General features: G+C 32.7%; 2 protein-coding genes across 4 annotated transcripts in view; one reads left to right on the plus strand and one right to left on the minus strand.

Moving 5' to 3' along the window:
• Nucleotides 1-3680, plus strand: part of mRpL27 (mitochondrial ribosomal protein L27) — a 36037-nt gene extending 32357 nt beyond the window's left edge. The window contains exon 3 of the mRNA XM_085827528.1: nt 3428-3680. Within this exon, the coding sequence (XP_085683654.1) occupies nt 3428-3631 (204 nt within the window). The 3' untranslated portion in view covers nt 3632-3680. The remainder of the gene's footprint in view (nt 1-3427) is intronic.
• Nucleotides 3681-10678: 6998 nt separating this feature from the next.
• On the minus strand, nt 10679-24437 carry LOC118189248 (zinc finger protein 618-like). Of its 3 annotated transcripts, none has more exons than XM_085827529.1 (2): nt 24315-24437; nt 10679-12787 (listed from the first exon to the last, which is right to left on the minus strand). In XM_085827529.1, the coding sequence occupies exon 2, from the start codon at nt 12604-12606 to the stop codon at nt 10738-10740; it is 1869 nt and encodes a 622-aa protein (XP_085683655.1). In that variant the 5' UTR covers nt 12607-12787; nt 24315-24437; the 3' UTR covers nt 10679-10737. The 3 variants fall into 3 exon arrangements, with proteins under 3 accessions (XP_085683655.1, XP_035215717.1, XP_035215718.1); XM_035359826.2 differs by lacking the exon at nt 24315-24437 and adding an exon at nt 23959-24175; XM_035359827.2 differs by lacking the exon at nt 24315-24437 and adding an exon at nt 23508-23913.
• Nucleotides 24438-26176: the final 1739 nt, after the last annotated feature.

A 26176-nucleotide genomic window follows, 5' to 3' on the forward strand; every position in this document is an offset into this window, starting at 1 on the left:
TTTCCGCGAAAAAAAGGAAGTTCGAAACCTCACCACCAGGGGCGAAATGGCGCTGTATGCAATATTGTTAAACGAAATATGGGTCGGAATCTAACTTAACCTTTTGTTACACGGGTTTAATATATTGTATACCCTTAAGAAACTTTGAAGTAAGCAAATTACCATTTAAAGGCATTAAATTCGATAAAAGTAGAGTGCGCCATCCGTGTAAGTGAGAAATTCGTCCGTGAAAACCACGAATTAGCGATTAGAAAATGTGAGATCGCAAATCACTCGCACAAGTGCGTACAATTCGGCCCTAAAACATGAAGATACTGATTCAAAACGCTTTTAATCGATTTGGGCCAAAGAAATCCCTCATGTTATTTATCTAGTTCCCTTGCATTCAATTGCATAGCAGTCATTCCACACCGTGTAGTGTTGAATGACAGCTAGTTTTATAACTGAACCATTTTTCTCTGAAGAGCAGTCGACAGCTAGACCTGGTGGTGAGTTTTTTTAACTCTTTTTTTTTTTCCCCCGCGGAAAATAAATTCCCATAACCTCCTTTACACGATTCCCAAGTGTGATAACATTTGGTCCTGTAGTTTTCCTTTTATGACCATTTCAAATTGGAACTTTAATTATAACCACCATTTAAATTAAGTTTGGCAGTTTGGTTCAAGTCCCAGTTTTAAAAATATATAAATATAATCTTTTATATTAATCCTCTTAAAAAGAATGTATTAAGAAGCTAATTTTTCTCTCGCATTATAGATTGTATAAAAAAGCATGATCTTTAATATGATTTAGATTGTTTCAGTCGATATAAGAATCGGGTCACTCGATGGTACAGAATAAACCCTGCTGGACTGTTTTATTTCTTTGTCATTTAGCAAAAATCTTTTAATTAAAATATTTATCCTTTGGACTTCGCTTTAAACTTTATTTATAGTTAAAACGACTAGAAAATGAAAAGCTGTCTTCAGCTGAAACGCAATTCATGTAATTTATATTTTAAAAAATTGACAAGAATGCGAAATTTATGGAAGTCTAGCAATCGAAAAATCTTAATTTTCTTATGTGAGTACTGAAAATAACTGTAGAAGGAATGAAGAAAATTAGGAAGAAAAGTAAGAAAAAATTTGCAGGGAAATTTGGCTGTCAGACATACCAAGATGTTTCAAAAAGTTGGACGCTTTTGAATATACTTTCAGGATACTTCAAAGAATTTAGGTGTTCAAAGAAAAAATACTTGGACGTGTACACCAGCAAATACCATCAATTGAGCTTGTGTTAACAGAAAAGACAAAAATGATATCATTGCAGATTAAAGTGAAGAGCGACTGGTTTTAGACTGTATGGTTGTATAAATTTAAATTACATTATAGAACATCATGTTGTATCATAAATGGAGAATCCCATGATTTTCTCAGTCGAATTACTTGAAGATTCAGGAGTTTATCCAGTGATGTATGTGGATGTCACCTAAAGATGTTTTTTTTTCTTCCTGATGAAACAGCGGCCAGTCGGTAAAGTCGCTGAACACTGGTAGTTCGGTCCGAGGTTCGAACCCCGCAAACGGGCTGGCTGCATGGGCGTTTTCGTGGTTTTCCCCATGTGTAACGTGTATGCAAGACAGTTTCCCTTAGAAAGTCCTCCACGAAGGCATCCCTCCCCTTAGGCAGATAGCCCTAGTGTGCTTTGTCATAATTAAATAAACCAAAACCTCTTCATGAAACCAGTCTTTCCTTTCATCTCATACATTCAAAATGTTTAGCCTCTAAAGACTGATAAAGGCTCTGACCAAATACTTCGTGAAGAACTTTCTAAGGGAAACCAGCTGGTATACACGGTACACATGACAAAATCCACGAAAACGCCCATACAACCAGCCCGTTTACTGGGATTTGAACCCCGGAGAACTACCAGTGTTCAGCGACTGTACCGCTCAGCCGTTTGTGGGCGTTTATGAAATGGAAGGCAATAACTTTATTTAAAATGATTGTCAGAAATGCCAAGATATTTCAAAAAGTTGGATGCTTTTTAATATACTTGCAGAATGCCTAAAGAAAAAGAGCAAGAATAAAGTAGAATGCCTGAAGAAAAAATAAATTTTTGCGTAAAATTTAGTATTTGTATTTTTTTTTTAATTTAAAACCTTTTAATCTTATTATATTTGATTCTTGCGATTTCAAAAATAAAATATTTGACTAAAATATGAATAACATTTTAAGAAGCCAAATGTAGGATAAAATTGTGTAAAGCAATGGGCACAATGATAAAACTGTTTAAAGCAGTGTAATATGCAAGTCATCTGAAGTTAAAGTGTCGGTTATACATCTCTCTTTTTAATATATATTTTTTCTGAACGGAGCATTGAAAGGCGTGTTAAGTGTGCTTTAATGTGGGTTTTTTTTTTTTTTTTAAATATATGCAATTTTCAAATGCATCGTAGTCTGGGTTACAAAGTATTCTGAAAGAAACGCAATTCAAATAAATAAAATCAAATTCTGGAAACTTTATATTAATAAATATATTTAAAATGCTGAGTTCGAAGGAATAAATAGAAAATTTTATAACAATTATCTGAAGATACAATGCAACACAAGCAATTAAAATAAAAATATAAAAATTTAAAAATTACCTAAAATAATAACTATGACAAAAAAAATATATTATATAAAGAAAACTATTTGAAAAAAAAATAAAAGCTGCACCTTTATGCAGTTCGAATAGGTGAATAGAAATTTTTAAAACAGTTATTCGAAAAAAACCATGCTACTTAAACAATTAAAATGAAATTCAAAAAAGAAAAAATTACTTAAACTAATAACGTTATAATTAAAAATATAATATAAAGAATATTATTTGGAAAAAAGGAACTATTGTGACTTTTTTCCCTCTCACCGTAAAGGAAACTAGGTTGCCATATATTAAGAAGTTCACCAAGTGAACTATTCTTGGCGCAAACTGAAAAGAAGTGCAAAGATAAATTTGTGAATTTCTCGGTAAATTTTGCTCCAAATTTTACAAAATTTCATATTTAGGTGTAATTTGAGCTGTAGAATGAAAATATGTAAAAAAATTGGTATGTTATTTCAGAAAAAGTCCGATTTTGTGTCGAAATACCTATGTTAGAATAGTGCTATATATAAATCTAATATATATCCTAAGTCGCGCTTTCGAGACATGAAGAACGCAATTTGAATTTTGTCAGTCGGCCCAGTAGAACGGGAGATTCTTTTAGGAATAGAAATCTACTTCAAATGCTTTGTCTCCATCTATTTCTCATCTATTCTCTACAATTTTCAAAATTTTAACTCATTAGCTGACGAATGTTGCATATTTTGCAAAATAAATTTATAAAAAGCAAAATTTAGATACTTGCCATAACTATAGTGTAAAACTTTTATTTTTATTCAATTAAGTATGTCTTATTTTTCAGGTAAATATTGACAACAAAAACACCTTGACTGCCATGAGAGAAGGACAAGTTATGATGACAGTTGAAAAAATAAATCCAAATCTAGAGCATCATGTTGCAGCAAAGTATTATGCAAATATGTCAGCACCTGTAGTGTATAAAAGATTTTATCATGTCATACCTTTTGAACAAACTAAAAAATTTAAATTGGTCAACTTAGTGTAAATTTCATTAAAATGTATCCAAATGATTAATAAAATGGCTAGCCCATGCTTTTAAGAAGTTTGCTTTTTATATTACATACACCTAAATTAAGTGCTTTAGTAACTGTGTCTTAAAACTAAAATAAATAATAATTCGTATATGCAATAAATATATTTAAAAATATCAGTTGCATGCAATGTCATTTGGGTAATACACAGTCTAATGTGAAAATGAATGTTTTCATTAAATGCATTTTATAAGGAAAACTTTTCATTTTAAATTCGATACATACAATGTAAGGTATTGGTTTATTCCCAAATAATGTAGAAATTAGGGGAAGTAAAATTTTATTATTCAAGGATTTGAAACATGTTTATTTTATTAAATAAATAGTCATTAGTTATTTTGGTTGCTTATCAGTGCATGTGCTCTGAACATTAGTTTTTGATAGTGTTTACAATTTATGGCAATCAGTATGAGTTTTGGGAAAGAAGAAACAAAATATTACTTAAAGGAGAGAAACTAAAAATATGTAATGTAATAAAAAGGAAAAATATTTTTTCTATATTTTTCATAAACTTATATTTTATGATAACTGTATAACACGAAATATTGCATTAAAATTCAATTCTGTGATATTCTGGTACCTGTTGTACTTTTTGTCTATCAATGCTGAGGACAAGGTTGTTAAGGAGCTGTTGAAGCATCGCAGCAGATTCTTCTTGTAGTGCGAATTCCAGCCATAGGATCATGGCTGGTGGCTGGTCACGTGCTTACACCTGTTCTTTAAGGTTTAGATCTAGGGACCTTGCAGGTCAATCCATGCACTGAATATCTTCATTCTCCAAGAGCTGTACGGCAGCTACTGTACAATAACTTATAGCATTATCATTCATAAAGAGGAAGTCTGGACCCGCAGCATCCCTAAACAGATGTATGTAAAACAAGAGAACTTCAATACTAAGCAGACATCAGTGACCGATTCTTCTTGGGAGATGTGGAGGTCATTGCAGCTACCAGGCATACCACCTCAAATGAGAAATTCAGCACCTACAAAACAATCCCTTTTAATGATGAAGGAGTGACTGCATATTCTGTTCTCTCTCCAGGCGTGCATACATCCAGAATTGATCGTCAAGACTAAATTTGTTCTCATCTATAAAGAGCACTTGACCCTTCTCCCATCATATTCAGTTCTTACGTGCCTAGCCCCATAAAAACAGGTGTATCTGATGAGCAAACATGTGTGATACCAGACTGGTCATCACACATAAAAACCATATTTGTGGAGCCTCCCGGCCATGGTAAAATATATTGATTGGACATTTGGTAGTTTGATGCATGTACCTTGTGATATCTCTCTTGTCTCTTCTCACCAGTAAGACAGTATTCTAGTTAACCACTGCCATTTTTGTTTGTGGACGACCACTGCTGAACACTGGAAGAATTGTTCTTGCTGTTTGAAATGCTGTCCAGGCTCATGAAACAATGTTGTTGAGCGATCCCAAAGCTTCTCAATAATGCAACCTTGAGTAAAGTCATCCAGATTATGTCGCTTGAATTGCCTGTTGGCCATATCACATGGTAGTTGGAAAACAAAGTAGAAATTGCTGTACAGCGAGCAGGTTGGTACTGCTGAGTGTATAGCCCTTCGACACTTCTCCCACTAAGTCATATGACATAATATGCACATGTCCAACTTTACCAATTTCAAGTCCATCTCCTGACTAGTATTTCATTATGTTGCCTTGTTCCACTTTAAGCCAATATCTCTGCAGTATCCTTAATTTTTGCACAGTAATGTACATTGCATATGGGTGATACTGCAGCTGAACTGATTTTACAACTTAAAGATCTGTGTATTAAATATGCCTACATATTTCTTAATCTAATAAATATCAATATATCCTCTTGTAAGTCCAAACATCAAGTATCGAGAAAAATATAATGTTTGATTTTAGTCCACTGATTTAGTACAGTCAAAAGTCGTTAATTCGGACACCCATAATCCGGAATGATCTATAATCCGGACCTCAAAGCTAAAAACTTTCTGCATGTCTCGCGTTGACGCATGCACATAGGCGTTTACGTGTGTGCGTAAGACCTTTACGGCTACGAATATGAGTGCGCGTTTAATGTATAACAGACGGTATAAGCTAAGCTAAAATTATCTAATTCAGTTAATGTTGCAGATTGCATTGTTCCTTAATCTTCAAATTGGATCCAGCTTATTATTTTTTGCAGACTGTTAGAGCAATTTTATAAAAGTAAGCTTGAACTTTCGATTATATCAAATAGAATTTCCGATACTATTTGCAAATATGTAAAGGATCTAAAGCGAAAGTATGTTCCGAAATCTGTTTATCAATTTCACGTTGCTCGGCGGGGGGGAACGCCGCAGTGCGCAATGAATTGGAAGTTGATCTGTCAGCACTATCCTTATCTTCAGGGCAGATGTTTTTATTTTATTTGGCTTATAATTCCTTACTAAATGTAGTATTTCATCTCGATGTACTCGGTCTTTGATATGATTTAAAACAAGTTCCTCGTCATTATAATTCGCTTCCGATAGTGAAGAAAGTAACAGAGATTATTGAAAACGAAAAAATTTCGATTGACAAATTAGTCGGTGTTCTCGACACAGCAATTATAGGACTTGAACAGCGTAACTAAACAAGAAATTATGTCTGTTTAATAGAATTAAAGAGAAAGTATTATCACATGAAACGAAGCAACTTAAACAACTTGCATTGAAAGAAATGTTTAATAAAGTAAACAAATAAATATTAAGCTTTTTCTTTTCGTAAATTTTAGGAGACTAGTGGATTTGTTGCCAATCTAGAGAAACTTAGCTTCGCAACAACAAAGATAATGTATTCATTTATTATTGCCAATTAAATCATGCTTAATTCTTTCTGGAATTTTTTCGAGGAAATAAGCGTTTGAGATTTACTTCATAATTTTTAATATAGATATTTTGAGATTTTATGTATTTTTGCCTTCTCACGAAGTGAGAACCGAGTTAATTAAATTAGAAATACTCAATCGTCTGTGAAAAACTGTTTCTGTTTTGTTTTGTTTGCTTAATTTCTTTTATACATAGTTCTAGCTTTATTTATAGTATTTAAACAGAACATGTGGCAACGATTAGATAATTCTTTAAATGATATACATTTTGTGCATTCTGAGTTATAATATGAATGAAATATAATACTGTTAAGTAAACCTAGCGCAAGAGTGTCGCTATGGTAAACAAAGTGAATTTTAAAGAATGCATTTATTCAATTGTGGTTTATGCGCTGTCGGCGAAGTAGGTTTAATTCAATCTAATAGGTTTAAATAAAATGCAAGAAAAAATGCGTATAATTTAATATTCCGTACAAGGAAGTCATGTGGTGTACACATCAGATTTTTTTAAAACCTTATGTGGCCAGAAAAAAATTGCAAAAACTCATAAAACGCAAGCAGAATTTTTCTTTACCTTTTTTTGTTTTGTAAAACACGTTCAAAACAATTTTAATACATTAATTATTTATAATATTGTTGTGTGCGTACGGATGTGTAATAGATTGATAATAGTTCGTAAATGATTGCCATTGCACTCAAATCCGATGATAGCTTAATTAAATTTATTTTATCAACAGAAACACTTCAAAGTTCTGGAATTTTCCACAGAAATACTCGTACAAGTGTTTAGAATATCACTAAGTATAATCAGTAGTTATGCTTCAATTTAATAAGAACGTTAAACACAACGGAATGCAAAGCGCATCTTAAGAGAAAGTTAACTCAGAAATATCTCCAATCTCACGCTGAACTAACAACTGGCAACAATAACAACTTATATAGCATAAATAATGTCATAAAAATAGTGTGGTATAATGAGATTATTACTTTGAAACCGATGTTTCGAATTTATGCCCAAGAACCAATATTTCTCATTCTGCTTCATTGCACATCTTTCAAAAAAAGTAAAAAAATCATCGAATTAATTTCCTTTATCATTTTTTTTAAATGCGAAAAGTTTGTTTTATAAGCTGTGAAAATATCGGAAGTTTGTAAGCAATATATTTTTAGATATGAAATTTTAAAATTAATGAGCATCAAAAAGTCTAAAAATATGAACGATTTTCAAAAATTCTCTCAAAATATTTTTAAAAAAATTACGCTAAAAATTTCATTTAATTTTTTTTCCCTTCACAGTGTGTTATGGTGCAAACTATAATATTCTGAGATTCTCAGTTTATTTGTTAATATTCGTAAAAAATCGTTTCAACTTTAAATTTGAAAAAAATCTAATCCTCTAAAAATCAAAAGCGTGACACCACATCCACAAGCAGTGTATGTATAAAGTTTGAGTTCTATATCTTATCGGGAAGCAGTTTAAAAATCCATGACCATCTTTTAACCATAGCAACAAGCACCAAGAATGAACTAAATAACAGCTTATAAAATAATAATAATTAAAAAGCATATATTTTTCAGGAACCATTACGAAAGTTCAGGTACCAGTTGCGAAAGTACATATTACAAAATTAACAACAGTAAACAATGTTAAAAATGTATAAACAGTATTAGAAATCTGCCAATTCGGACACGTGATTGTTCACAGAGGCTTAGGTGTAAAGGGAAGGAAGATGGTGGTCTTCTGAACGAGTCCTAAAGACGAAACTCTTTCATGTTTCCTTTTTCTCCTCTTGCTAACGGCAGCTGTGCGAAGGAGCGTTGCATGTGAACGGGGCTTTAGATACTGAGGAGCAAAGTTTCAAAACCACTGATCTATTACATTCACAGAGGAAAATACATGCATAAAATCTTTGAAGATATTCTTATAGTCTATAAAACATTTACTGGATTTATTTACACTTAGTTTCACTAATCTTATTTATGCAGGATGTTTCAACATTAAGAAAACATATCAAAATACATACTTTTTATTATAGAAGGTATGGCTGCACATTAAAAGGTTAGGTGATGGAAGATGCATTCTATTTTCCCATACAAGCTGTCTTTTGCAATACAAAAACATGAATCATTTCAAGTTGAAAGGCGATGAAAGTTGTTTCCTATTTTCCTACGTGAGCTGTCTTTTGCGCATACAGGCACTTTCAAAATATGTATATGAAAACAGTATTTTCTATATGTACCATCATTCTCTCTGTATTTTGCTTGCATGTGTAATAGATTGATTTATAGCATGTTTGCATCTTAATTGGTAACTTTTATATTCAACATTTTTAATTCATAATGGCCCTGGAGTTTTCTCAAAACTATTCAAATAACTTTCAACTGAGAGACAATGATCTCATCTTCTCAGTTTCAAACTTAATTACATCCCACGACTTCAGTGGCCTTATTTTTATCGAGCTAAGTATGTTATTCTTCACATGATATTCACAGCCAAGGAGGTTCATTTATTATGTTTCAGGATTCAAGCGATCTCATATTCGTTTAAACAACAAAAGCAGCGTATTATAACTTCAAGTAAAAGATTATTACAAATATCATTTGACCTCAGATCCATGCTATCTAAACTGAAAGGACAGGTTAGTACTTGACTTTTATATACATATATATAAGCCAAGTACCAATCTTGTATATATGTAATAAAACAAATTTTAGAAGCACCGATGTAGGAACACCAAGAGGTAGAATTACTGATATCATATCACAGAGAGGACAAATTGCAGATCCATACTGAAAGGAAGAATTTTGATTGTGTAGAATGCTAATTCATAATGAATACGAAACTAGGCAGTCAGGGTACATTAAATTCCATCTTTATTTAAATTCAGATTCATGGCCAAAGTTTACTTGGCGGCATTCTAATCGTGCCTATTTAAGAACATTTACATTTTTGAATACTGCTGCAATAAGAAGAGAGCACAGCAAAACAGCATCCAAGCAGCACAGAGGTTCAAGCTAAAAGTATGCCGCCAAGATGAAGGTTTTCTTTTATGTCAAAAAGGTTTTAGTTCTTAAAATTTTGAGTTTAGGTTCCGAATCACCCACATCATCAGCATTGTGCAAGCCATGCAAGATGGATTAATCTAGAAATGACACAATACAGAGAAGTTACTATGATTTTTAGAACAGAGAGGGGACCTTTAGTTTAAATTATAATTTTGATTTATATATTTTTTGTATCTTGCATACATATGTAAGATGTCATGTCTGAAGTCTAAAGAACAAAGCTTTGGAGCTACTTATAAATTAAGTTGATATTATGATAGTTGAAACAGTAATGTTATTTAATATATGAAATCTTATATATGGTGTTTAAAAAAAATTGCACAAAATGCATTAAATAGATGACTTTTGAAAAAGCTTGCAGACTCGTAACTCCAATTTAAGAATGAATCAAAATACGCTTTCAGACTTAACAATTTAGTTTCATTAAACAGGTATGCTATTTTGGTATTTTCTTTCAATCTTGACTTTTAAAAAATCTTTTATGAAACAGAAAAGCTTACCTGATAATTAATTACATTTTACTCTGATCATAATATGAACGAAGGTATTCCTTATGTACTGTGAGCAATACTTTTTGTTAGGCCTTATTTTCATACAAAATGTTTAGGATGCCCTCCACACTTGTCAATTCACTTTCCAAGAGCTGTAAAATAAAATTTTGCCTAAACTGCCTGCCCAGAATTTACAGACCAGAAATGATTTTATGTATTGCTCATGTAACAGAAAAAGGCACCATACCTCAAATTAAGGTTTCTTTGTGTATTTAGTTTTATAGCCATACCAAACTTTTTTTCCAAATGTATAAGTCTGAAGTAAGCACTTAAAGGGTTAAAAATAAATATATTTCCTTTAATTTTATCATTATACATATGAATAAATAACTCAACTGACTGACTTCTTGTGAAATCTGCAATATAAAAATTCATGAATTTTAAATTACAACGAGTTTACTCCAATATATTTAGCTCATGAAAGGCAGAGCATGCTGGGATTTAAAATCATATTCTAAATATATTAGAAAAAGATGTGCTTCTTTGCTACATTTACGTCTTTAAATTAAGATAATATGTCAAAATACACAAATAAAATCAAACATAATTTTGTAAAATTTATAATAAAAACCACTATTTACATTTAGTAAAATTTGAATAATTTTAAAGCTTCCGAAATGATTTAACAAATAATGTTTTATTTACATGTTCAGGACTCTGATGTACCCTGCAACAGTTCACAAACCAGTTTTTATCTACGTATGAATCATCAGACTGAATACAGCTTGCAGGACATGACAGCAACCACATTGCAACTTTGCTAAGATTTGGGTAACGATCACAGTTTTGAGCCCAATATTTTAATGGGTTAAATTTACTTTGATTGTGATCCAACTCTTGATTGACCAATTGGAAAGATTCTGCAAGATATCGGTCAAATTCTTTATGAGCTGACTTTTCACTTTTAGAATCATCTTGATTTGGATCACATGAATTTGAAAAATTATTTTGTATCTGATTTTCAGGAAAGTCTTCAACAATAGGAGCTTCCATGCATTCTTTTACAAGACATTTAATTTTCACATTTGCAGCAATCTGATCTTCTCGAGGTAAAAAAATCAATTTTTTGAACCTCGGGTCTAACTGGGTTGCAATCCGATGAAACATACCTACATTTTTTGTTAAATGTTCATCTATTTCAATACTTAATTTTTTTTTTAAATGTTGGATAGCAGCTGAATCAGAGCTATGAGGCAAACAATGTTTTTTTAACTTGATTATCCATGGTATAACAATATTCAGTGTAGGTTCAGAAATGCTAGAAAGTTCAAGAAGAGCAGACTCAAATAAACGAAAGAAATTAATTATTTCTGTAATGGCATATTTATCAAAAGATAATAAGTGTATCTCACCACTCTGATTAAGAATGCTCAAAATTTCCTCATAATGATCATGCACTGATTTTAATAATTGCAATATTGAAGACCAATTCTCATCAGGAGGAATTTTTAAAGGTTCAAACAACTTGGATTCTATTGAAAGTTGTCCAAAGTTTGTAACTAAATTAATGCATTTATTTACTAAACTTACAAAATCCTGGTATGTAGGCTGTACATTTGACATTCCTCCTTTAACAACTTTTTGCAATGCAGAATTCAAATTCTGAACACAGCATTTAATACACTGTTCATCACTGAAAGCCAATACCATGTTTGAATGATTATCAGTTACTATCAATCGTTTAAATGGGACAACTGGTTGACTAAGAATAAATGAAATAAACCAGTTTTTAGCATCATTTGCTACTTTAGATTCATATGGAAACTCATCAGTGTGTAGAACAATTGACCTCAATTCACCAGAAATTGTTGAATAGTAACAAATTAAGCTTATAAATGAATGCTTTTTATTTTCCTCTACCCACACATTTATGTTATAGGATGCTCCATATATATATTGAAATTCTGTATAAAAGTGGTTTATACTAGTTATATACATATCATTCAATAAAAAGTCACTCAGTTTTTCTTGAGGGCAGAGCATACTTTCAATATTTACATCACCATAAGTTGCACCTATTGTAATGCACATTTGGAGTAAATTTTGAAATTCTGTATTCTCAACAATATCAAAATTGCTAAGGCTACTTAAAATAAAATTCATAATGTGGTCTTGTGTCGAATGTTTTTCAAAATCAGATATTGCAATGTCTTTCAAAGTGTTGTTAGTTTTACTAGGGAAGAATATTATTGTTGGTGAGCCTCTTTTTCTTCTGGATTTAGGTCTTGAACATACCTTCATGTGTGCTCGAAGTGTGGAAGTACCAGATTTTTGACTATTGTGAATAAATAATGCTGTACATTTAAAGCAAGCTACAAACATTTTTGAAAGCATCATCTGTTCACCACCACAGTACCTAATGTAATAAGGTATCTTTAGTTTTTTTGCTTCACTCCGACTTATTAATAATTTAATATCACCAAACCAACTCCATACATCACTCTTAAATCTTTTATTACCTTTCAAGTTCATAAATGATCTTTCAGTCACAACAGCTTTCTGCTTATCAAAAAGTTCTTCAATTACTTCCTTTTGCTGTTTAGGATTAGTTCGAAATCGTTTCGTAGGAATCTTTCCATCTGCTTGTACACTTTTTGGATTGTTCAAAGTAAATTCTTCAAGCACAGCTTCTGAAGAGTCCACAACTTCATTGCTGGAAATTAGAGGGAAAAAAGCTTACAAATTTATTCATTAATTTAAGAATAAATATAAGTAAATGTCTTAAAATATCTTATTATTAACTTACAAAAAGGAAAATTAATTCAAAACAGGGTTTCTTAAACTTTTTGGTGTGGGGGCCACCTAATATTTACGAAAATTTTGTGGGGCTCCCATGAGCTTTGCACAAACCCAACACACACCTGAGTGAAACTATCAGTTTCTTCACCTATACTGTAATATACTATTGCTATTTTAGGTCACTGACTTTCAATTTTAAAGTAAAATGAATGTTTCTATTATAAAAAAGATGTGTCGAATGGTTTTTGTTTTTCCTTTGTCTGCATTGCGTTATCTTTATCTATTTTCTTATGTAAAAATATTTGGTAATTGTAAAATTATAATAATTTAAAGAAAATAAAAATTGCTAAAATTTTTGGCGACCCATTACTGCAAGTCCCGTGACCCCAACCATAGTTTAAGAAACTCCAATTTAAAATAATGATGTCAAAAATTTTATTAATAAAACAATGTTCAAACAAAATTCTTTGTTTCTTCTAAAATGTTTATTATTATTTATGAACAGAATAATGCCTCTGACACACAAAAGTAACCACAGAAATATTTTATGCCAATTTACAAACTCTGTAAAGAGTTGTTGCGTTTTAGTAGAGATGTGGATAATGTGTAAGTATCCTAAATTCTCTCATATGGTCCTTCATAAAAACAGTTCTTGGGTTTTGACTTAAGATTTTAAAGGAATTTTAACCAAAGTACTTTAAGCATCTGACTATCTCGCATTCAACTACAGAATATTTTAGAAATTTCAGAAAAAAATTTCTACCCTGAAAAATTTAATATGTTAATAAATGACAGATTTGTAATGCCATTATACAGCTCATAATATTATTAATATATTACAGTACAAAGTTCGAGATCCGGACGTCCAATATCCAGAATGATCTAAAATCTAGACCTCAAAACCGTCAACAACATTTTTTTAAATGCTTTACCATCGCATTTCATACCCCCTTAGTAGATGAAACACGTAAAGAGTCCAGATTCTTAATTTCCCTTCGGCACTAAATAAAATACCTCGTTATTGAGGAAACGATAATTTAGCATAATTTGGCTCCATAGCTGCGTATCTGCTTGGCATAGATCTCAAACCGAAACATTCTAGATAAAAACATTGTTGATTTTACACCTACAGTACAAAGTCTTTAATCTGGACCTGAAAGCTACAAACTTTCTGCGCATGCATAGCATTTACGCATGTGCATAATATGTTTGCGCATGCGCATTTAATGTATAACGGACGGTATCAGCTAGGCTAAAATTATCTAATTATCTATTTCAGTTAATGTTGCAGATTGCATTGTTCCTTAATCTTTTAATTGGATCCAGCTTATTATTTTTTGCAGACTGTTAGAGCAATTTTATAAAAAGTAAGCTTGAACTTTCGATTATGTCAAAAAGAGTTTCCAATTCTGGAGCTGCCAAAGGATCTACAAAGCGAAAGCACGTTTCAATGTCCATCAAACAAAAAGTGGAGTTGCTGCAAAAAATGGATAAAGGAATGAAGAAAGTGACAGAGAGGTTAGTGAAAATGAAAAAATTTTGATTGACAAGTTAGTCGGTATTCTCGGCACATCAATTACAGGACTTGAACAGCGGAACTTTGTAACTGAACAAGAAATTGTGTCTGTTTATAGAATTAAAGAGAAAGTATTATCACATAAAACGAAGCAACTTAAACAACTTACATTGAAAGAAATGTTTAATAATGTAAACAAATAAATATTAAGCTTTTTTTTTTTTTGTTTTGTTTTGTAAATTTTGATACCCTTTAGATCATAATTGTTCTTTATTTCATAAATTACGGTTTCATATTTTTAATTTTAGAATTTCTGCATGCCATCTTACCAGATTTAAACTGATGATCTATAATCCGGAAAAATCGATAATCTGGAATTGCCGAAGTCCCGACGAGTCCGGATTAACGACTTTTGACTGTAGTTAGAAATGAGAGTTCAGCCAAAGTGTATCATGAAGAACAAGATCTCCACACTAAAAGTTTTGCCATCAACCAGAAGAAGCCTGCATTTGGAAAACCCATGAAGAAGCATGCAGCTAAAAGGCCAAATGAAGAAGAAACTGACAGAGGAAGAAATACTAAATGCTTCAGCTGTGGTCAGTGGGGGCACATCTCTAAAAATTGTGAAGAGGCCAAATATCAGAACCAAAACAGTGCTAAAACTGCAGTTGACCTCAAGACAAACATTGCACTTCTAGCAAACAAAGAAAAATCGAGAAAAAGTAATATGTGGATTTTAGACAGTGGAGCTACAGAACACGACTTCTGATAAAAGAAATTTCTCAAACCTTAAGAAGTATACATCTCAAGTTGAAGTTGCTAATTCAGAAAGAATAAAGGTCACTGGAATTGGAAATATTTTATTTTCTGTTGGAGAAGAAGATTGAGAAAAAAACATCACTATTGATAATGTCCTATATGTTCCAGAACTAGGAGGAAATCTATTATCCATTTTTACAACTGAAGAAAGAGGCTTAAAAGTAGAATTTGTTGAAGAAAAAGCCAAAGTGATTGGTAAGAATGGAGACACTCTTCTATCTGGTGAAAAAAAAAAAGGAAGACTGTTCATATTCGAAGAAAAGATGACAACTGCCTATGTTACAAAAACAAATTGCTGACTTGCTGCATCATAGACTTTGTCATCCACATTCTCGTAAAACAAAAAATATTATCCCCATCGGCAGAAACCTGAAATCAACAGTATTAGTAAATGCTCCTTGCCTAGTCTGTATCCAGGGGAAATGAAATTTGGAAAGGCTGCTAGTACAAAAGCTAAAGACATCCTAGAAGTTATACATTCAGATGTGCTGGTAAAATTTCTTCCCTTTCCTTTGGAGGCTCAAATTACTTTTTGACTTTCACGGATGAATTTTCTTACTATACCATGGCATTCTCTATGAAAGCCAAAAGTGAAGTACTAGAAAAATTTGAGGAGTACCGTTACATGGTAGAAAATCTCCAAAACAGAAAAATCAAATTCATGAGAAATGACAATGGTGGGAAATATATAAGTGAAAAGTTTGATAAGTACCTTGCTGCGCATGGGATCCAAAGACAACTAACTGTACCTGATACACCCCAACAAAATGGTTTGGCAGAAAGACTGAACCAAACATTGATAAACATGACAAGATGCTTAATTATCAAGTCCGGAGCAAATCACAAGTTTTGGGCTGAAGCAATGGCCACTGTGGCCATCTCCACAACAAGCGCCCATATGGCAATTGATGACGATATTCCAGAGGAAAGATGGTCAGGGTCTGGAAGCAAAACAGCCCACCTCAGAGTTTTCGGATACAGAGCCTGGAGCCATGTTTGCTCACACTCAAGAGGAAGCAAGCTTGATCCTAAAGCTACAGAACGTGTTTTTGTGGGATATCCTAAAGGAGTTAAGGGCTACAAATTGTATGATCTAAAGAAGAAACATTTTTTTTTTTTTTTTTGTCAGCAGAAATGTCATTTTTGAAGAAAATGTTTTCCCCTTAAAACTAAGCAAGTGTGATAATCCTGCAGAAGAAGCTACTTTTAAAATTGAAGACTTTGAATCAGAATATCCCCTGAACCTACCTGAAACAGAAGCTTGTGACTCATTTCTAGATCACATAACTCCAGATGTAAATTACTCAGATGAAACCCAACTTCTAAATACAGACCCGATTAATCAAAATTCTGAAAGATGTCCAGACCTACAACTTGAAAATACCCCAGATTATGAAGATGAAGGCCAATCAGTTACACAAATACAAGACATTAATAACAACCTAGACCCTGAAGCCAAAGCAGCAGCCAGAAATCCTACCCATGGGAGTGAAAGAGGTGAAAAAAGAAACACCAGAATTCCTAAACATTTAGAAGATTTTTATCTGTACCCCCAAGACATACAACAATCTGAAGAAAAGGACCCAGTAATTCTAAAAGATGTCCTGAAATCACCCGAAGCTGACTTGTGGTTAAAAGCCATGGAGGAAGAAATTCAGAACCTCACTCAAGCTCAAACCTGGGAACTAACTACGAAACTACTAGGAGCTAAGGTACTACCATCCAGATGGTTGTTTTGTAAGAAAAAAGACAAGATTGAGAACCGAGCAAAGTTCAAAGCCAGATTGTTGGTAAAAGGGTATCTATAAATACACAGAGTGGACTTTCAAGACACCTTTTCACCACTCATCAAACTTAAATCTATAAGGTTATTGCTTGCTGTAGCTGTAGAGTGTGTGTGTGTGATTATGGCAAAGCCTCGAGGGCTATCTGCCTAAGGGGAGGGATGCCTTCGTGGAGGACTTTCTAAGGGAAACTGGCTCATATACATGTTACACATGGGGAAAACCACGAAAATGCCCATGCAGCCAGCCTGTTTATGGGATTCGAACCTCGGACCGAACTACCAGTGTTCAGCGACTTTACCGCTCGGCCGCTGGTGGGCACCGCAGCTGTAGAGAAAAACCTAGAGGTTCACCAAATGGATGTGAGAGCTGCATACCTTAATGGAGTTCTAAAAGGAGACATATATATGGTACAGCTAGAGAGCTGCATTCAGAAAGGAAAAGAACACCTTGTCTGTCACCTGAAGAAAAGCATTTATGGCCTCAGACAATCAGGATGTGCATGGGATACCTGCTTGAATGACTTCCTGATCCAGTATGGATTGAAAAGATCAAGTGCAGACCCTTGTATTTATTTTTCTCATGAGAAGAACATCATAATTGGAGTTTATGTTGATGACCTCCTGATAGTTGGAAACATGCCAGAGATAATTGAATTCAAGGAAAGCATCAAGAAAAGGTTCAATGTCAAGGACTTAGGTCCTCCAAGCCAGACCTTATCCATGCAAAGAAGAAAATGGATCATACACACTAGATCAAATCGTTTATGTATCAGATATCCTAGAAATGTTTAAAATGACTGAAGCAAAATGTGCATCCATGTCATTGGACCCCAGCATAAAATATAAGAAGGTTGATGAACAACAGTAGGAGGAAATCAAAGAAAACAGCAAGGAAAGCCCTTACAAGCTATAGGAAGTCTCCTTTATCTGACTTATGGTACTCGCCCAGACATGGCTTTATTTTTCCACCTATATGAGCAAATTTAATGAAAAACACACTGAAGAGGTGTGAAGCACGTTCTAAGATACCTAAAGGGAACATGACACAGAAAGTTGAAATTCCAGAAGACAGGTGAGCCACTTCAAATCTATTCAGATGCTGACTGGTAGGTGACAGAACTGACCGTAAATCTTACAGTGGTTATATAATGCTATTCGCAGGTGCTCCAATCTCATGGTCGAGCAAGAAGCAATCCACAACAGCTTTATCATCGACAGAAGCAAAGTATGTAGCAATGTGTCACACTGCCAAGGAATTCTTATGGATTAAAAATTTGATCAAGGAAATCTGTAGTGAATTAGCCGCTTCACCTCAAAAAGTGCTATTCGACAAACAGGGAGCAATCTTCTTAGCCAAGAACCATGTTACTTCTGAAAGAAGTAAGCACATCGATATTAAATTTCATTTTCTGAGAGACCTAGTGAAAGAAAATGCAATTGTTTTTGATCATGTGCCATCCAGCCAATCTCGCTGATCTCCTAACTAAGCAGACCTCGAAAAAACTTTTACGTGGCATGAACTATGCTGGGACTTGCATGTAAAAATGATCTCCTTTGAAGTTTATGACTGAACATAAACCATTATGGTTGTAAGTGTAGAGACTTGACTTAAAACTCCAGAAAGAAGCCCAAGTACAAATTTTTCTTAATTATTTCTATGTAAACATTGTGTTTCCTAGTACAACTTCATATATGTTCATTTAATGGTACAATTCATAAGTAGAGGTCAATAGTGTTTACACATGTAATAGCAGCTATATTGTTCTTCTGTTAATGTGTACAACCATTCTGTGATTAATTTTTGATGGGAGTATGTAAATATCTTGCTCATAGTGTGACTGGCAAAGGGGTGTGTTAAAAATATATACATGTGCCAATCCCAATATTTACATTATAGTTTGGCAACAGTGGTGTTGTCGTTTTAGTCCCTATCTGGTGTGGATTGCTGCGGTTGCTTGCTTTCATGTAACCTAAATATTCTCAATATATATTTGATTGTTCAGCCTGAACTATGTCATTTATTTACTCACGAATAATTTAAATCTTAACAATAAGAAGTTCAAATGTACTTTTTTGTTCGAAATCTCATATAAATTTAAATGTAAGCTTTTAATTATTAAATTGGTAACAAATCAGATGACTGTTTTTATAATTTTAAAGCAGAAATTTTTCCTATTGATTTGGTTTTTTTAATGTGAATTCCATTTTTATATGCTTTCCTACCTGGAATTTTCACATATCCAGAATTTAACATTTCTTGAGGTTTTACTACACATGCAGCAGCTTGTTTATTGAATGAAGAAAGTCTTTTATTCATTTATGTTCACGTCAACTCATAGCTTTAATAATTTTCACTTGGGAATACTGTAGAACAAAATTTCTCTAAAATACACTAACATACACTATCTCCAAATGATGATTGATCAGAAGTCATCCCTTTTCCTTAAATGTATCATAATAAACACCTATCACAAGTACAAAATTCTGAGTTATACCAGTCCTCCCCCTCCTTTGCAATGGTGCATAGCTTAGGGCCCCCACACTCTTGTGGGCACACAGCTTAGGGCCCCCACACTCCCAAAAATTATACGATATCCTTTATAAAGAGCCTCGTATCTCAAACAGTTTAGGGTCTCATCAAGTCTAAATCCAGCCCTCTCCTTTGCATGAAATAATCTTGCTCTTTTGGTACTTACGTATTATCGCAACCAGGTTGGTACGATTTGTAAGTTTGAGTAAAAAAGTATGAATAGAAAGAAAATGTACATTTATTAATTACAGATAATTTTTAATACAGTTTTTTATATTATTTTGTTTTAAAATATAAAATAGCAGTTAAACCCTTCCAGTTTCGAATTTGAATAAGTTGCAGAATTATTCCTTTGCCGCCTATTTGCTTTCTTTCTTTTTCATCCATTTCAAGGGCACATATCTCCCGCATGTAATTATTCCAATATATAACAGTTTTGTCAGCAATTCCCATCTCCTCTGCACAAAATTTAATTGAGGTTAACGGCTGATCTTTAGAATATGGTAACTGGTAGTTTGGCGACATTTTGGAGGCGATAAAGGTTACTACCTGGGACTTTGGTAACAATGTGAGCAGTACTCAGTTCCGGTTACGCATTATTTTGTGTGAGGGAAATGAGAAATCATGGGATATGTCATGTAATATTAATGGACGAATTACGGTTCTTTAATCGGAAAAGGGGGGAAATCTGGAAATTTTGTATTTAGCTTTATTCTGTGTTGTGTGAAACAGTGTTGGTTAATTTTTGGATCCCATGGCCCTAACTAAAGTGAATTCGAAATGGGTATTTAGTGGAATTGAAAGGAGTAGTAACAAGTGTTTTTTTAAGGTTGTGCGATATAGAAGTACAGATGTTTTATTAAGTTATTTATTTTACCTGGTACCTTGCTGTGAACAACTATAAGTATGATTTTAAAGATCTTGAAACAGGCGCACATACGCTTGCTTTTTATTTAGCGGAAGAAATAAGAAAAGTTTATCGCCCACGTAATCAAGATCCTGAAGAAGATTAGGTAAGTTAGTATTTTTAATTATTTGAGGATATTATTTTTATGGTATTATTGGAAAATTGTTATTAGCAATGATTTAGTTTAAAGTAATTAGGATTGTAAGCTAATTTTTATTAATTTAATGCATGTGCTTATTTATATTTAAGTAGTGTTTTTGAATTTAATTATATTTTAATTAAATGATAGTTATTTTGTGAATTATATGTTTGTAGGAATTTGGTATGCGTTTCAGTGGAAGTAAAGGTGCATGGAAATAATTTAAATATTTGACACTAAGTATTTGTAACCATTTGTAATGTTTGAGGTATAAATTCGTTGGTGACGTTTATAATAGATAATTTAGAGGTAAAAGTTTTTGGATATTTTATTTATTTTATACGTGGAAATGTTCATATTTGGAAAGGGTATATACTTTTTCGTGATCAGGTAATTTCATATATGTTCTTTTTACCGGGTTTAAAGATTCAGAAAATTGTCATGTATTTTTGTGAAATTTTTCTAATTTATGAGAAAAAAGCAGTGTACATGGATATAGTGAAGAGTGTGCGCAATGCCATTTTTGTAATTCTGGGATTTTTTTTAAGTAAAAGTAAGTCGACGTGTACATGGTTTATGTGTATGTGCTATTTTGAAAAACGCGTAAGGAGTATGGTATTGTGCACTTTTTCCAATTTTGCAGTGAATATTTGTCATGATTAAGCAGTTTTGTTAGATAAAATTTCTAGCATAAGTGTAATTCGGCTAGTAGATTGTTGGAAGAAGTGTTCAGTAGATAAAAAGAAAAGAAACATGTCTTTACTTCGTGAAGACAAAATGGTGGCGGGAAAAAAAAAAATAGAGGGTTGCTGTAGGAGAGTTGGTTGCCAAATTTTCGCCAAAAAATCACCAAGTTACCATAATGTACAACAATAAATGAAGCGCACCGCTGTCACAAATGAAATTCGGCTACCTTCAAACCAATTTCCGGTTCTCACACCCAAATGTTGATTGCACTCTTCGATGTTACATTTCCAGAAGATTTGCTTACCAAAATACAGTTTCATTTTATGAGAATTTTTACAAGTATGTTCGTTCGGTATAATTCCATATCCCTGCAACAATTTAACAGCATCTTTTTCACTCGCAGGCAGATCCCAAATACCCATAGTTAAAGTATTTCAAGGCATTCAATCTAACCAGTAAGAAAAGTAATTTCTTTACGAAAAACTACATACTTTATAACACGTAGGGTTGCCAAATTTGTTGATTTATGCAAATTTTGGCCTGGTTGCGTTAATACATAAGTACCGCTCTTTTTGACGAAAACCTGTATCATTGTCTAAAAAAAATGAACCAAATCTCTTTTATTAAATTAATGAAGAACAAGATGGTACTTTTCCGTTTTGCCGGCGCAGGCGATAAAGTCGCCAATAATGGTACAACTGATGCCAAACGGAATATTCTCACAGGTAAACTTTTACGCCTCATTTTCAAAACAAGTCGCAGCCATTTCTTATCAGATTGATTGTTTTTCTCAATACTGGCATATAATTACATAGAATTTTTATCAGATAGTTCAATTTTATGCCCTAAGACCATCGCGGTAATTAAGTCAATTAGGAAGCAATCACACCGCTCACCAAAGGCAAAGTCAAGGGTTAAATTCATCAATTCTAATAGAATGCACCAGCGAAGTAAAACACTGCAGTTTTACATAATTTCTGAGTAAGCTATTCGTATGAATTGAAACAATTCTTGCATTTAAACTTGTACAGTCAAAAGTCTTTAATCCGGACCTCAAAGCTACAAACTTTATGCGCATGCGTAAACGCATTCATGCGCATAATACGTTAACGCATGCACGTTTTTTGCATAACGGACAGTATAAGCTAGGCTAAAATTAGCTAATTATCTATTTCAGTTAATATTGCAAATTGTGTTGTTTCTTAATCTTCTAATTGGATCTGGCTTATTATTTTTTGCAGACTGTTAGAGCAATTTTATACAAAGTAAGCTTGAACTTTCGATTATGTCAAAAAGAGTTTCCGATTCTGGAGCTGCCAAAGCATCTACAAAGCGAAAGCAAGTTTCGATGTACCGCTTCCGATAGTGAAGAAAGAGACAGAGAGGTTATTGAAAACGAAGAAAAATTTTGATTGACAAATTAGTCGGTATTCTCGACATTGCAATTATAGGACTTGAACAGCGGAACTTTGTAACTGAACAAGAAATTATGTCTGTTTATAGAATTAAAGAGAAAGTATTAGCACATAAAACGAAGACACTTAAACAACTTACATTGAAAGAAATGTTTAATAAAGTAAACAAATAAATATTAAGCTTTTTTTTTTTTTTTTTTTTTGTAAATTTTGATACCCTTTAGATCATAATTGCTCTTTATTTCATAAATTACGGTTTCATATTTTTAATTTTATATTTTCTGCGTGCCATCTTACCAGATTTCAACTGATGATCTATAATCCGGAATCGCTGAATTCCCGACGAGTCCGGATTAAAGACTTTTGACTGTATTCCAAACTAAGATTTAACATGAAATTAATGTAGATAATTACTGAGAGAATTAGATTTTTGTAGCATAGTTTACATGAGATGAGATCTCTTGAGGTCACGTGATACGAACTGGCGAATCAGGATGTTAAACCATGAAAGTATATAGTGAATTCTTAAATTAATGTCTTTTTACAAGTTTATTGTCTTTATTTATTGGCGTTTTACAAAATTTTAAAATGCTATTAAAATGTTTATGCCTTCAAAATAAAAATTCTTAGAACTAACATTTGTTATGTGTACATTTTTTATGTACGGTGTCGCCAATAAAGTCTGCTTGGCGAGATTTGCGCTGGCGAAACAGAAAAGTACCAACAAGATTATAGCTCTTCAATTACTATATACATTTTTAAAACAAAACGTACACAAAAATATATAAATTAATTTTATTGCATATATGAACAAAACTTTGACTTTCAAACTAACCTTAGTTTATTGTTTTCATTTTGTATGTAATTGTTACACATACTCTTGCATTCACAGATATACTTTGTGGAATTTTTTCTTTAATTTTCATTTTCTAAAAACCTCAGTTATTTGTGCTAACTTTTCTGAGAAATTAACAGCCCTGAATAGAGTTTAAATTTCTGCACACGAATTCCAAAACAAATTGATAACTCCCTTTAATATAACAGCATGAGTGCTACAAAACAAATGCAATGCGCTCTGAAAACATAAGACAGTTTATATGCAAGTTTCCAAATTAACTAACTCTTTTTTTAAAAATGCACTCTTTTTTTATGAATGACCTTGCATTATTTTCTTATCTAACTTGGTTCACAAACAAAAGAATCTGAGTAGACCGTATCTGCTACTTAGAAATGCTAATACCGCTAATTATATACATTTTAAAATAACACGAAAATTCGTGTGATACCTTTGAGTATCAGATGGGTAGCCGATTGTTTCCAAAGCATCAACAAATGCAGCTACATCCGAGGAACAAACAAACACATGCTGACCCTCCATATTTCATAAAGCTCGAGCGAACATTATTCACTATACTTTTTTCAAGAATTTTTCAGACAGTTCGCCTTTTTAAATATACACAGAATTAAAAACTCTACATTATGCCCTTACTAAGTTGAGCATAATATGAGCTGCTTTACAGTTTTTTTACATGTAATGATGAAATCGATTTGTGTCCATTTATTTCATTGAAAATATATGCCTACTAAAAGAAAAGCATCTCGTTGTTTCATAAAATAAATATACATTGAACATTGAGCTTACCTTCAAAGACGTTATTTAAAATGCCGTGTCATTTCATTGAATGTTTATGTGTTTTCAAAGTAAAATTATTCTATATGGCAACACGTTAATGGGAAAAGAAAGGAAAAACTCCGTACTAGTCCGTGTCTTCTGTTAGTAGTAGTTTGTTGTTATGATTGTGTGAATGAATTTATTTCTGTAATTACTAATCAGAATCATGGAAGCTACAGGTTCTACATCATATGTTTGTTCCGCGGATGTTGCGGCATTCGTAGATGCTTTAGAAACAATTAACTGTCATGAACCGGAAAGGTATATTTGTTGACTATAGAGATAATTGTAACTTGACGTAATTTTAATTCAGAAAAAATTTTATACTCTTTTATTATTGTACCTCCAATTTAATTGTATATTCAGTATTTGTATAATAATGTTACCGTACGCAGTTACATTATGTTATTTAAAAATAGGTTTATAAACATCGCTAGCAGTGACATTGTGGTTTTTACATTATTATATGATACCTTACTACACATAATTTTGTAATTTTAATGTATCAAATATCTGTGAGTACAGAATTTGTTAAACAACATTTGGAATAAAAATGTTCGTAAATACCCCAGTACACCTTCGAAAATAAGAGCAGGGTGATTATAATCAAACTAACAGTACTCAAAAGTTTTAGGAAGTGTTCTAACAAACTAGTTCAAATGAAATTCAGTATATCTGCTTTTCAAATCATGAAAAGATTTTTGAAGGGGGAAAACACTTCAGATTTTTATTTCCAAAGGAAATATGTAGTGAAAAGTGATTCTTTTATGTAACTATGTAAAGTATATAAGAGGAACTGGTAAAATCCTAGGAGAGCCCATAGCGACAAACACAAAAAAAGTGCAGAATCACCCACTGCTTCACGCGTTTCTCAGAATCTCCAACTTGAAAATAAGTAAAAAAATTTCACAAACTTGGCATTGCGCATTCCCTTGACTTTGTCCATGTACACGTCGATACGCGCTATGTAAGTGGGTGCGCCAAGAGTGTGGGCTCTGCTAGGATCCAATCGCAGAGCTTTTTTACAAAATTAAACATATAAAGCTATATCCTAAATGATAAATCCTTATTACAGTCAAAAGTCATTAATCTGGACCTCGAAGCTACAAACTTTCTGCACATGCGTAAACGCATTATGCACATGCACATAATAAGTTTACGCATGCGCGTTTAATGTATAACGGACGGTATAAGCTAAGCTAAAATTATCTAATTGTCTATTTCAGTTAATGTTGCAGATTGCGTTGTTCCTTATTCTTCTAATTAGATCCGGCTTATTATTTTTTGCAGACTGTTAAAGCAATTTTATAAAAGTAAGCTTGAACTTTCGATTATGTCAAAAAAAAAATTGCGATTCTGGAGCTGCCAAAGGATCTACAAAGTGAAAGCATGTTTCGATGTCCATCAAACAAAAAGTGGAATTGCTGCAAAAAATGGATAAAGGCATATCCTTTGTTTCTCTGACCATTCTGAAATCTGTTTATCAATTTCACGCTGCTCTGCGGGGCGGGGGGGGGACGTCGCGGTGCGCAATGAACTGGAAGTTGATTTGTCAGCACTATCCTCATCTTCAGAGCAGATGTTTTTATTTTATTCAGCTTATAATTCCTTACTAAATGTAGTATTTCATCTCGATGTACTCCGTCTTTGATACATTTTAAATCAAATTCCTCTTCATTATAAATATCACGAATACACCTGAAATAGTTTTCTGGTTGCAATTTTCTAATTTCGACTATACGTAATGTATGCTTTACGCATGCGCGTGTGAAAGAAATGTTTAATAAAGTAAACAAATAAATATTAAGCTTTTTTTTTCTGTAAATTTTGAT

The sequence above is a fragment of the Stegodyphus dumicola genome, chromosome 12, assembly GCF_044657685.1.
Source record: "Stegodyphus dumicola isolate Sdum_Otavi_A_Nest chromosome 12, ASM4465768v1".
Classification (NCBI taxonomy): domain Eukaryota; kingdom Metazoa; phylum Arthropoda; class Arachnida; order Araneae; family Eresidae; genus Stegodyphus; species Stegodyphus dumicola.

What these genes read in the sequence shown, in the direction of transcription:
- LOC118189248 (XM_035359826.2), bottom strand. Translation starts at nt 24,050, where the DNA reads ATGGAGGGTCAGCATGTGTTTGTTTGTTCCTCGGATGTAGCTGCATTT. An exon ending in TACCCATCTGATACTCAAAG is followed by an intron (nt 12,788 to 23,958) that starts GTATCACACGAA and finishes TCTAATTTCCAG; the next exon opens with CAATGAAGTTGTGGACTCTT.